The 12,530-nt window shown below is 45.4% G+C and overlaps 1 protein-coding gene across 5 annotated transcripts in view; it reads right to left on the bottom strand.

The window, feature by feature from the left end:
- C2CD3 (C2 domain containing 3 centriole elongation regulator) overlaps positions 1-12,530 on the bottom strand; it is a 40,658-nt gene that overhangs the window by 1,812 nt on the left and 26,316 nt on the right. For 3 of the 5 annotated variants that reach the window (XM_032094806.1, XM_032094791.1, XM_032094819.1), the window contains exons 25-32: positions 12,209-12,347; positions 11,506-11,570; positions 10,608-10,813; positions 9,763-9,863; positions 8,715-8,879; positions 7,556-7,764; positions 5,798-6,785; positions 5,067-5,166 (exon numbers count right to left, since the gene is read on the bottom strand). In XM_032094806.1, coding sequence (XP_031950697.1) covers positions 5,067-5,166; positions 5,798-6,785; positions 7,556-7,764; positions 8,715-8,879; positions 9,763-9,863; positions 10,608-10,813; positions 11,506-11,570; positions 12,209-12,347 — 1,973 coding nt within the window. The remainder of the gene's footprint in view (positions 1-5,066; positions 5,167-5,797; positions 6,786-7,555; positions 7,765-8,714; positions 8,880-9,762; positions 9,864-10,607; positions 10,814-11,505; positions 11,571-12,208; positions 12,348-12,530) is intronic. The other 2 variants (XM_032094811.1, XM_032094797.1) reach the window with 1 other exon arrangement.

The following is a 12,530-nucleotide window of genomic DNA, read 5'->3' as shown; positions in this document are numbered from 1 at the left end:
TTTGTGTTTGGTAACCTGTGCATTACAGGCTCAGATGACAGCCTGCAGGTAAAATACTTTAAAACACTTCCTGTTTTTATCGCACTGAACTAACAGACATGGATAATTAGGAGAATCTTTGCTCTGCTCTTCTTTCTTCTAACTATTCTCCAGGATGAATTTCCTACAGCAAAATGTAAGGAGCCAAGAGAGATTAAATGCAGACCTGGCTACAGCAAAAGCTTAAAAACCAGCAGAGAGAGCTGCTTGCTGGACAAAGCACCTCCCTTGGACAGGGCCGTCCAGAGACCAGGACAGTAGCTCATTCCTCCCATGCTGTTTTCTGCCCATCTGTCCAAGGAACGGCTGAAAGGTCAGGAATGGCTGGAGAGGAGCAGTGACCAGGCTCTGTGTTGATCCCTGAATTCAGCACAGCATCTGAAAGCATCTCTCTAGGAAATTCCCCCAATCTGCCAATTACCCTATTTCAAAGGTGCATGAAGCTGCACTTCCTGCCTTCCACAGCTCCCCTTTCACACGTGCCACATGTCCTGCACAGCCAGGGATGGAGAGCCAGCACCTCCTAATTTCAATGTAAGGAATAGAATCCCAGAATGGTTTGGGTGGGAAAGGACCTTAGAGCTCATCCAGTGCCACCCCCTGCCATGGGCAGGGGCACCTTCCACTATCCCAGCTTGCTCCAAGCCCCGTCCAACCTGGCCTTGGACACTTCTCTGGGCAACCTGTGCCAGGGTCTCATCACTCTCACAGTCAAGAATTCCTTCCTAACATCTAATACCCCTAAAGCACCCTGTACTCTGAAGCCACAATACAAGAGCAGGTGCCTGGTGCTGTCTGACATCACTGAGGCGAAGGAGAGCAGTCTGTTTGCTCCCAAAGTCAGGAAATCAGTGTGCTTGGAAAACACACCACTGGCATGTTGTTTCAGAGATGAGCAGCTAAAATACACCTCCTCCCATTTTCCTACCATTGCCCAATGTGCAGGATGAAATGCTGTTAAGATGTGTGCATCTATCCTAATGACCTTCCTAAAAATGAACTTCCAGCTGTGGAAAGGTTTAACAGCAGTTCCTGCTGCTATTTTACATGAACAGGTGTGAATCAAAATGAGCGAGGCTTAAAAGCACCGTTAACACTCCCAGCTCAGACATGTGACCAGAACCATAGAATCATGGAATTACTGAGGTTGGAGAAGACCTGTAGGATCATGGAGCCCCACTGTTCCCTCAGCACTGCCAAGGCCACCATTATCCCATGTCCCCAGGTGCCACATCCACACAGCTTTAAGTCCCTCTGGGGATGGGGACTCCACCACTGCCCTGGGCAGCTGTGCCAGCGCTGGCCAGCCCTCTGGGGGAAGAAATTTTCCGTAATATCCAACCCGAACCTCCCTGACACAGCTTGAGGCTGTTTTGTCTTGTCCCTTGTTCCCTGGGAGCAGAGCCTGACCGCCCCCTGTCACTGTTGAGGCAGTCACGACACACACGGACAGTGCCCTGGACAAAGGGCAAAAAGCTGTTTATCAAACAAAGCAGCCTCTTTTATACACCTTTTGTATGTCATCATTCGTGTTACACACTCATTGTGTGCAGCTAAACTACTGCAATAGACTCCTTGGCCATTACTAACTTCAATATGCTACCACTGGCTACCTAGAGCATAAGCATTCAAGCATTCAGAAAAATAACAAGTGTGGATATACTGCTGTTTTTCTCCTTCTGTTGCTTAACTTGCATGTTTCTGTTGATACTACATTCTCACGGGTAAAAACTAATTAATCACAGACTTTTCTCACAGTCCTCTAGCTGAAGTAACAGGCCTGAGCCATAATTTTACAAAGGCAACAAGGCCTTCATTTTATAAGGTTTTACTTAAATGCCACACCCCCCTGGCTGCCCCCTCCTGTCAGGGACTTGTGCAGAGCCACAGGGTCCCCCCTGAGCCTCCTTTTCTCCAGGCTGAGCCCCTTTCCCAGCTCCCTCAGCTGCTCCTAATGCTCCAGCCCCTTCCCCAACTCCAGTGCTCTTTTTTGGACACCAAACCTTCCTTTAAACCATCTCACAGGCAGTTTCTGACTGTCAGTTTTATCCTCCTGCATAGTTTCCAGAGCACACATCCGAAATGTCATTTACACCATTCCTCACCCCAAGAACAGGTTCAGGTCAGTGCCCATCCCAGGTTTCTCCGTCTCTGTCTCTCAGACTCCAAGTGTCTGGTGCTCAGCCAGGAAGCACACATGTTCCATGGGGAAGATCTAAGAGGAAAGGGGACTCGAGGACCACGCTTCACTTTTCTTTTTATAGGAATGGCAGGGACACTGAAACCAGCCAAGGATTATCCAGTGCCTGTGTGCCAGGGGCTGAACTAAAGCAGATTCATGAGCATGTTATAGGTCATGGTGGGGACATGGCCTCTTCCAAGGTCAAAGAATTCCAGTCTGGGGGGCAGAGAATGATTCAGCACTGTGGCTCAGCAAGTTTGCCCAGCAGTTCTGTTTGTGCACAGGGATGGAGGGCAAACAGATCTGTGTTAACAGGCTACAACCTACCCTGGCAGTGGCCTTGCACCTACCCCTGCTTTCCAGGCAGGAAATCAGGAACATCCAGCAGATCAAGAAGAAACAACACAACCAAGAAAGGATGCTTTGGCTGTTGCTGCCATTGGCAATTTTGGAACATATAAAGCGATTGTGAATCTGCCCAAGGCTGTGTTACTTCTAATTCACACTGACAGTAAATCTATGTACACACAAATATGAATTATTCCGAGTAAAGCTGGTTTCCATGTAAGTTTCTTATCCTTTCGGAATATTCCTAGAGGCGAGGGGGAAAAAAATAGCATGGTATTTGGAGAGGGACTTTAGCCAATGGCCTGGAGTGCCAGGACAAGGGGGAATGGCTTCCCACTGCCAGAGGGCAGGGATGGATGGGATATTGGGAAGGAATTGTTCCCTGTGAGGGTGAGCAGGCCCTGGCACAGGGTGCCCAGAGCAGCTGTGGCTGCCCTTGGATCCCTGGAAATGTCCAAGGCCAGGCTGGATGGGGCTTGGAGCACCCTGGGATGGTGGAAGGTGTCCCTGCCCACGGCAGGGGGTGGAACAAGAGGAGGTTCTTTACCACCCAAACCATTTTTATGGAAAAGTTTATCAATGCTCTGATTTTTCAAACCTATCCGCTAGCCCCCACTCAGAGCAGGTGAGCAGTGTGGAAGACAAGAGCTGGGAAGGACCTCAAGAATGGGAAGCCTTAGTTTGATGTAACAGAGAAAAGAAGTAAAAAACAAAGAGGTTTTGTGAGGCTCTACAAAACTCTGATCCCTGGAAGTTGGTCACAGCATCCATGCTGAGCCTGAACTGTTGCAGCACCTTCTCAGGGCCCCATGTCCTCACAGCAGGAGCTGAGACAACCTTTTTGTCTCAAATGCTGCCCAGCTCCACACCACTGCTTCATCATTCCAGGAAGAAGATGGGTAAAACAGGGAGTCAGACAAGCCAGGGAGAGGGGGCAGGAGCACCAGGAAGGCCACGAGAGACGTTTGCCAGCTGCCAAGTGAGTGAGGGCTCTGGTGATGTCCAGAGGACAGCTCAGATTTCAGCCTTACTGTCATGCTTGGTGTTGTGCAGAACCAAACCAAGCCCAGCTTTAGAAACTGATGTTCCAAAGGCCAATTAAAACCAAAACTATGAGGAAGCATTTTTCTGAACTCTGTGTATTGGTAGCAGTGAAAAACTGGTTCTTCACAGAGGGGGTTTGATGCACAAGGCACAACTGAATCCTGTCTCAGCACACCTTACAAGTCCTGCAGCAAAGGATTAGTGCCAGCTAATCCTGGAATTAAGCTGCTTTAAGATCAAAATATCCAAATAGCGCCTTGCTAACATTTTACCTAATTAGTAATAATTTTCAGGGCTGTATTTCCAGCCACTCAGCTCAGTGCTGCAGAGAGGGGATTCAAGTAAAGCTGGTATTAGTATTAAACCACAGCTTTCCATGACTTCAGAGCTATTAGAACCAGTCTGAGTCTGTTTTGATTCATCAGACAAGCTGTTTCCAGTGACATAAATGTTCCTTAAAGTGTTTGTGTCATAGGTCATATGGAGAGGAACCAAGGCATCATCTTACCTGGGAGTGGTAAACAAACAGCCCAGCTGCTGCAGCACCCAGATCCACATCAACATCCACAGCAAAGCTGGGGCTGGAAAAGGATCATGGAATCCTAGAATGGTTTGGGTGGGAAGTGACCTTAAAGCTTATCTCATTCCAACCCCTGACACAGGCAGGGACACCTTCCACTAGGCCAGGGTGCTCCAAGCCCCATCCAACTCGGCCTGGAACATTTCCAGGGATGGAGCAGCCACAGTTGCTCTGGGCACCCTGTGCCAGGGCCTCCCCAGCCTCACAGGGAAGGATTTCTTCCCAATATTCAATTTAACCCTCCCTTCTTCTAGTTTAAAACTGTTCCCCCTTACCCATCACTATCTGCCTATGCAAAAAGTCACTCACTCTCTTTTTTATAACCCCTCTTTCTGAACTGAAAATAAGATAAATATGAAGACCTTGAAGCAACCGAGCCACAAACCTCTTGCAGTAAATAAATCTTTATGCACATAAAAAAGCAAAACCTCAGCAATCCCCAGCTTTGGTGCAGGAGGAACAATCACTCCAGTTATTCTGCTACTCCCTGGGTCTCAGAACTGTTACAAGATACCTCTCCAGCTATCTCCCTCATTTCATCCTGATCTAAAAGAGATAAATTGAAGCCATAATTGCAAGTTAGAACTCCCCAGAATTAGGCATATCACCTCACATTAAAGCACAAAGAACATTTCCCAAGCATACTGAACAACTGGTTGATATAAAGGCATAAAGCTCACAGACAACACAGCCATGGATGTTAGAAACCATCCTCACGGACAGAAGAGGTACCAGGAAGATTCCCCTTGACACAATTTGGAAGCCATCACCTCTAAGTTGAGTGCTGGCAAGCAAAGGAAGGGAGAAGTTTTTTTTCCTGCTTTAAGGAATGGATTAAGTTGGACAATAAAGGAAAGGACATCCCATACTTACTTTTGGAGATGTGGAAGGATGAGAAGAAGTGCTGAGCAGTCTCATGGAGGCTTCCATCTCCTGGGGTGGAAGGAAGAAGTTTGGAACAACAGGGTCAGATCTGAGCAGAACTGTTAAGGAACAACTTTTGGCAGTGTGCAGTTGCACAGAGGTCCAGATGTGGAAAAAGCTTCAGCTGTTAACAGGTCTGAAAGTGAATCTCATTTGTTTTAATCTATATTCCATTGCTCTGAACACTTGGTTCTCTCACCTGGGCTCGCAGAGCATGGGACACTGACTTGCTTTAAAACAATACCTCACAAATTTGTAGAGGACTTCATCCTGCAAAAAATTCCAACACTTAATCTGAGATTTGGAATTTGAGGAAGAAACATTGGGAAGTATTTTAAAAGCAAAATAAAGCATGTTTCTTTTTAATACAGGAGAAACACAAGAGCTCTAACACATGGGGAAAAATAACATGGAGAGAGAATGCAAGAAGGCATGTCAGAACAACCCAAAACGAAACGATTCTCACAAATGACAACATTTATTGGCTACAAGTGGCAAGAAAGTCATCACTACATTGTGTGAAACAGTGTAATGGACCTTCCCAGATCACCACTTCTGGATTCATTTCCCAGGGAAGAGCTTCACATAGCAAATTTCTCTTTCCTGAGGCCAGGGAGATTCTAACTAAGCAGGGAGAGTCATCAAATACAGGGAGTGCTTAAGAAAAGAGTATAGGATACAAAGTGATTTTTGGTTTGACGGAGTTTTCCGACCCTTCCACTGGATCTTCACCGCTGTCATCAGGGAAGCTCTCGCTATCTCTTTCCGAGCCAGCTTGGGCGGATACACTCTGAACACAGCTACCATCAGAACCACTTCCTTCCTTGCCTTGATGATCTCCATTCACAACCTCAGCACTTTCCTCCTCCTCCCTCTCAGTGGTTTTTTGATTGGTCAAACCTATGTCTCCCGGGAATGGCGGCAGTTCCTTGGAGCCTGCATGGAACCCTACACTTTTCTTTGCAGGTTCAGTGTTCAGTGCTCTGTCCCAGAGGCTCTGTCCAGTGGGCTGAAGTGGATCCTTCTCTGCTGTTCCCGTGCTGCTGTTGAAGGTGTGGAAGTCTCCTGCTGCTCCCCAGGGGCTGTTCCCACCTGCATGGGGGCTCACGGGCAGGCTCAGGGTGCTGAGCACGCTCTGGCTGTCCCCATGCAGGATGCTGGACAAGGTGCTGCTGTTCCCTCTCTGGAAACAACCTGCATCTGTGGAGTGCTGGTCTTCAGGCCTGGGGTCGAGAGGATGCTGCTCATCCCCCTGCCCTGTTTCGGAGATCACACTGGACCAGGGGCTCGTCCTGTCCGTTACAGTCATTATTTCATTAAGAGTTCGTGGTTCTATAACATCTTCTTCGTATTCTTCTTCACTGTGTGGCTGGATGGCAAAAGGACCTTTGATTTCCTGGATATAACCCACTGGATGGTCATCTTCAGGGACAATGGGGCCTAGAAGTTCGTGCAACATGTGTCTGTCAAACACAGCTCTCCCAGAACTGCACGGCTGCTGTGTGTCACTCGAAACGCCGGGCGAGTCCGACTCCAGCCGGCCTTGAGGACCTTCCGGTCTGGCTCCTTCCTCCTTCCAGCTGGGTACATCCATAGCACCCAGCTCCCTGCTGCTGTCCTGATGTGCATTAGAAGCTTCTTTGCTATTTTTAGTTACAGTCTGCAAGTCTGGTTAACAAAAAAAAAGCACCAGTAAATGCATGGAGCAACAGTTCAGCTTATATTTGATTTATTTGGGTTTTTGGCAGAAAGTCTTAAGGAAGGTTAGGAGCTAAACATGCACAGCTTTGCCAACACTCTGCTGATGTGAGCACGCTCTGCTCTGTTTCCCACTGACAAGACCAGAAGAACAGAAATGCTAAGGAAAAAACAGAAGCATTAAGGATGAACTCAATGGGAAATTGTGCAAATCCTTAAAAAAGCCACAATCACTTATTTTTGTTTCCCAGTGAGCAGATTCTATTCATTGCTTGCATCTTCTGGGAATTGAGTTCACCAGTATTAGGTAAAATGGCAAACTATTTTGAGGCATGTCTTGCTCCAAGGGAATGGTGAGGGACATTTGGAAAAGGAGAAGGAAGAGTCTGAAACAGATTGTAGAGGAAGGCATGTAAAAAACCAGTAAAAACAATTGCGAAGGATGAGAAAGGAAATAAAAAGAGCAAAACCTTGGAGAATAAAGAGGGAAAAAACCAGAGAAGATCAAGGTGGTGATACAACAATGGCAAATTCTGGCATAATAAGGATGTGCCCTTCATCTCCTGGAAATGCTGCTTCCCTGTAGGAAGCCATGGGCAGAAAAAGCATGGAGTAACTTTTCCACTGGCAGCAACTGTAGCTCTGGGCTCCAGCTTATTCTCTACTCTGGTAAGTTATTTTAAAAGCATCAGCAGGGATTTGATTTTCTTGTCATTTTGCTACTCACAGCAACAACTTACCATTGATTAGGCTGCTGACCTGAGACACCAACTGACTAGATTTTTCCAAAAGATGGTAGCCTTTGGGATCCACTTCTCTGCTCATCGAGCCCTGATGGTCAGTCTCCCACTCCTCATGGCTTAGTTTGGATGTGCTGAAGTCAGGAAAAGACCTGGTCAGCTTCTGACTGAAGTATCTTTGGACCTCATCCAGCTCGCTCAAGTTTTTCCTGCAAGCAGTGGTAAGAAATTCGGTAAGAGGGGGAAAATAAGCCTGTGGCAGTTGGGTTTAAGTTGGATCACCCTAGTCAACAACATGTAGATGTGCAAATGAAGGATTAAAGGTTTTTATTGAAAAACAGATCAGTAGGCAAGTGTTGAGGTTGCTCTAAGCAAGAGGATAACACTCCAGAACAAATCCTGACTTGGCTATGAAACTTCGTCTGGAAGCTAAAAAAGAGCTAGTTTTAAACTTACTTAATCAAATGAGTTGGATTTGAGATGACCTTCCAACAAAAGTCATAAAGCCAAGGATATTACTTGACTTATGGCTGAGCTTAATAAAAATCTGAGGATTTCTATGTGTTTAAGATCTAGGGATTTTAAGATACATTGCTTGTGGTAGCAGGGGAAAGGATGAAATACCTCAGGAAGTCTCTTTCATCCCTATATTCCTACAGATACTAAGTACTACTCTTCTAAATTTATACCTCATTTAAACCTAGAATCTAGTCAAGAGAACAGTGCTTCTAGCAAGAAGAAAAAGATCCTGTTGGGAAAGGATATACTGCCCCGTGCAACCCAAAAATGCTTACAGGCTTGTTCTTGTACCTGTGGAAGTCAAGTGAAGGGACTACTGGGTTCGTAGCACCTGTTGTGTGACAGCAGTAGCAGGATGGATAAATCCAAGCATTCTCTCCAGATTTGGAAACGCTGCTGTTGCTGTTCCCCTTCAACAGCCCACCACCCTGCTACAGCACCTCAGGCCTGTCGTGGAGCTTCCCACCCAGTCCCTGATTTTCCAGCCTCGCCTCATCCCGCTGTAAATGACACCGGAATCTCTTCATGAGTTATTGCACTGTTTCACCTTCATTTTCTTAGAACTGGAGCTGTCACTTCCAAGCTCTTCCCTGCTAACCTAAGGCCTGGCGTTGCCCTGCTGGCCAGAGCCCTGCTTTACCTGAGAGCAGTGAGGAGAGCAGCGCGTGAGGACGGCGATGCCGACTCCAGCCTGGCTGCCCGGCGCGTGTTCCCTTCCGCCTGCTGCAGGGATTCATGGAATCTACGCACGTTCTGCATGTGCTCTTCGTGTCGAGGCGTGTGCGTGCCAGGGGGGCTAATCCTGCTAACGACAGGCCTGTGTTTAATATCAACAACCAGGCTGGAACCTCTAACTGTGGAAAGTCTGTCAACCAAGAATACCCAATGTCTTGAAATCCACTAAAGAGCCACCGATGGATGAAGCTAGTTCTTTCAAATGTCCACAGGAATGTCATTTACTGTTTCAGATTTATACCAAACTCAAGTTAATGGTGTGGCTGGTAGGGAGTTTTCCATGCCTGCTGGCAGCTCCCAAGCTAGTTGTTTAGATCCCATAGTGGTGAGCCACAGTCCCTCTAAACTTCAAAGACATGTATGGGAAAAGGATCATCTCTGTAGGCTAAACAAACAAATCATGAACTAAAACACTCTCTCACCCATTTTAAAGAACAGAAAGCAGGAGTTACTGCAGGATATCTGACAGTCTTACTCCTGGAATAGGCAATACTACAGCATTTCACCAGCTGTCATTCACTGGCCGTGGACAGAAGGGGATGCAAAATAAAGGGAATGCATCAGGGATGCTCTATTCTAATTTACACTTACTAAAAATAAAACCAAATACAGACACAATCCTTATTCTTATGAGAGCCTGGAGCAAGTACCTGCCAGTTTGAACAACGGCATCATTTAAATCCTAATTTACAAGGGTGCAAATGAAACACATCAGGAAATATCAATGACAAGGAAAAGAACATTTGGGTTGTGTCAACAGGAACCTGTCCCAGGATTGCTACCTCCTGCACCTCCCTCTCACTGGGAAAGGGAATGTCCACTAATTTTTAAGCCCAAACACAGTGGACACACTTAGACAGGGTGTGCCATTTATCCAGTAAAGTCAATTGGCTTTAGAGAGGTATTTCTGAGACCTGAAAATAATAAAAAAGGTTGTCAGCCTGTGGACTTACCGCTCTCGAGCGGGAACGCTGACTTCCTTTGACAAGGAATTCAACATCTGCTTGGACAAGTTTGTAGAATTACTAGGATATGCTGGGAAGCTGACCTTCACCTAGGATGAAAAGGAACACTGTACCTGAGTCTTTCACAGCAAGAAAGTAAGAGAAATTAAGTCTTATCCTGCTGATCTAACAAAACCTCAGGCTTTCTAAATAGCTTTAAATTTTCAAATTATTTCCCAGCACTGAGCCAAAGTACCATTTCACAACACTTTCATTTCAGACACTTTTGTTAATTCCCTCCATACTATCAGAGAGTAAACTGATGGAAAGTAGGGTAAGGGCTCCATTACATGTGTATAACACACCCCAGCATATCTGGGAAGTCTAGAGAAAAAAGAAAAACCCAGAAGAAATGGCAAATATCCCAGAAAGACCGATTCCTGACAAATTAGATTTTTACCTAACCAACAAAAAGCCGAATCTGCTGTATGTTTTTTGTATGTTTTCGAGCATCAGCAGTCACCCAAAGCAGCAAATAGAACAATGCCATGCTCCCAGACATCCAAATCCACACAGTATCCTCCTAAAAAAAATATTCCCAAACGCCCATGAAGCAACGACAGAGTGAAGCCAGTGGGGATGCTCATGATTTGGTTGGAGTGTTGTAACGAGCACTGGCCTGCAGCTATCACAGAAACCTGGAGCAGAATTCCTAAGGAATGAAGTCGTTTTGGTACATTTATGATTGGTCCATGACAGTGCTGTGAGTTAGTGGCGAATTTGCTCAGGAACCTGGAGTGTTGATTATTAGCAATGCAATTAAGTGTGAGAGGAGAGGAAATGGAAGCACATACAGAAGAACTTTCTGGCTGGCTTCGGACCCTGGCCTGCCTTTCTTCTTTGAGATGACTTATGGCTTGGAGAGGGGAAATGGCCACTTTGATCTGCCCTCGGCACTGCCCGCTGAAGTCTGTGATGTTGTACCACCCACACACGAGCTGGAAGCCAGAAAGGAGAGGAGACAGGTCCACAGATGCAAATCCTATCACTCGCTCCGACTCTGGGGAAGAAGGATACGAAGCACATATACATGGACATGAATAATTTTCAGGAATGCTAAAACACAGCCCTTGAAATATGTCTTGGAAGCTGACCCGAGGTCCAGAACAATCCTGTCCAATAGGGGAATATTATTCGGATTACCTCAGTTACATTGAGCTAAAAATGTCCCTGTAGAAGCAGTGAAAGCCCAGGGCACGGAGAGGGATTGGCAGGAGAATCACTGTGTATGTACACATAGTACTCTGGATACACAGGAAGTTTATTTTTGAAGGAAAAATCAGACAGCTGAACTTCAATATGTAAAAAGAAAGAAATAAAAGTATTTTGTTACAACTGCCTGGCCACACTTCAAGCAGCTCCAGCAACAACAAACAGCACATGAAGGAAGCAGTTAAGAATTTCCTTCAGCAGGAAAATCCAACCTCTAAAGCACCGTCAAAATAAAACCAGAGAGAATACAGATGAACCAAACCTTGTAAGATGATTAATGGGGAAAAGGAGGATGCCAAGGGCCAGGAAATCAATAGGTATTTATCTGTAGTATTCTTCTAGCACAAGGCAAAAAATGTCATTACAATTCTACTCTCCAATTTACTTAACAGAATTTATTTTCCTTGCATGAAAGACAAGTCAGCTAAGGAAGGGGATGCAGAAAACACACTCCTCTTAATACTGCACTACAAACTTTACCTGCTTTATGCCACACTTTAAAGACCAAGGTTTGCTGTGGATCCAGGAGAAGCTCTTTGGATAATCTGTTAAGAACAAAAATCATAATATTTTATGCAAAGCAGGAAAAAGCAGTAAAATTTATCTTCCCAGACAAATCAGTTTCTTTCTGGACCAATGGGGGCAGGAACAAAACAAACCCCAAAATTACTGAGCCTCAAAGTATAACATATCTTTACATCGTTTGGGCTTTTGCTTATTCAAGAAGTATTTCCCTCTCCTCACTCCTGCTGTACATTTAAAAGACAGGACAAGGAAACCATGAAGGAACAGCAATGCAGTTTATTTCATGACTCAATAGCACAGTGACAGCAAAGCCCTGGGGTTATGGTTGACAGCTGTAATGCTTGAACTTCATTCCTGGAAATAAAAAAAACCAAATGGAAAATCGAAGTGTTAAATGTAGAACAGTTTTTAAGTTGTTTGAAGTGATTCAGATATTAGAAACAATGGAGAAGACACAAGATTGGAACACATAGGTTAATTCCTGAATAGTACCACATATGACTTGATCTGCTGAGGTTCCTTGAAGCAGTCAATTCATCTCTTTTAATTTAAGCTCAGATATCTAGCTCTGAGCTAAAACCCCCAAACTATATGTCCTTTTCACACCTGGCCTGGCTGTCAGATCCAGGGAGTGTCTGTGTGAATCCCCATCTCTCACCTTGCTTGTTGCTGGAAGTCCCAGACTGGCGAGTCTGTATTTTCTATCACTGGAGTGGTTACTGGAGCATCTGCACCAGCAACAGCAAATGATACACAGCTACTGGGGGCTGTTACTTCACGTTCTGTCAAGGGACTTCCTGAAATGGTACAGAATTAAATACAGATTTTTAAATTAATAACAACAACAATCTAAAAGCAGTTCAGCAATTACAATGACAAAATTAGCAAAGAAATCCTCCATCTAGAAAATACTCCTTTTCACTGGTGGAGCTGATAGCATGTTATATTTACAATGGAAGCAAATATTACACGAACCTTTT

The sequence above is a fragment of the Corvus moneduloides genome, chromosome 2 (genome assembly GCF_009650955.1).
Source record: "Corvus moneduloides isolate bCorMon1 chromosome 2, bCorMon1.pri, whole genome shotgun sequence".
NCBI classification, from domain to species: Eukaryota; Metazoa; Chordata; class Aves; order Passeriformes; family Corvidae; genus Corvus; species Corvus moneduloides.
The sequence above is the reverse complement of the archived record's forward strand: the minus strand, read 5'-3'. Positions and strand labels throughout refer to the sequence as shown.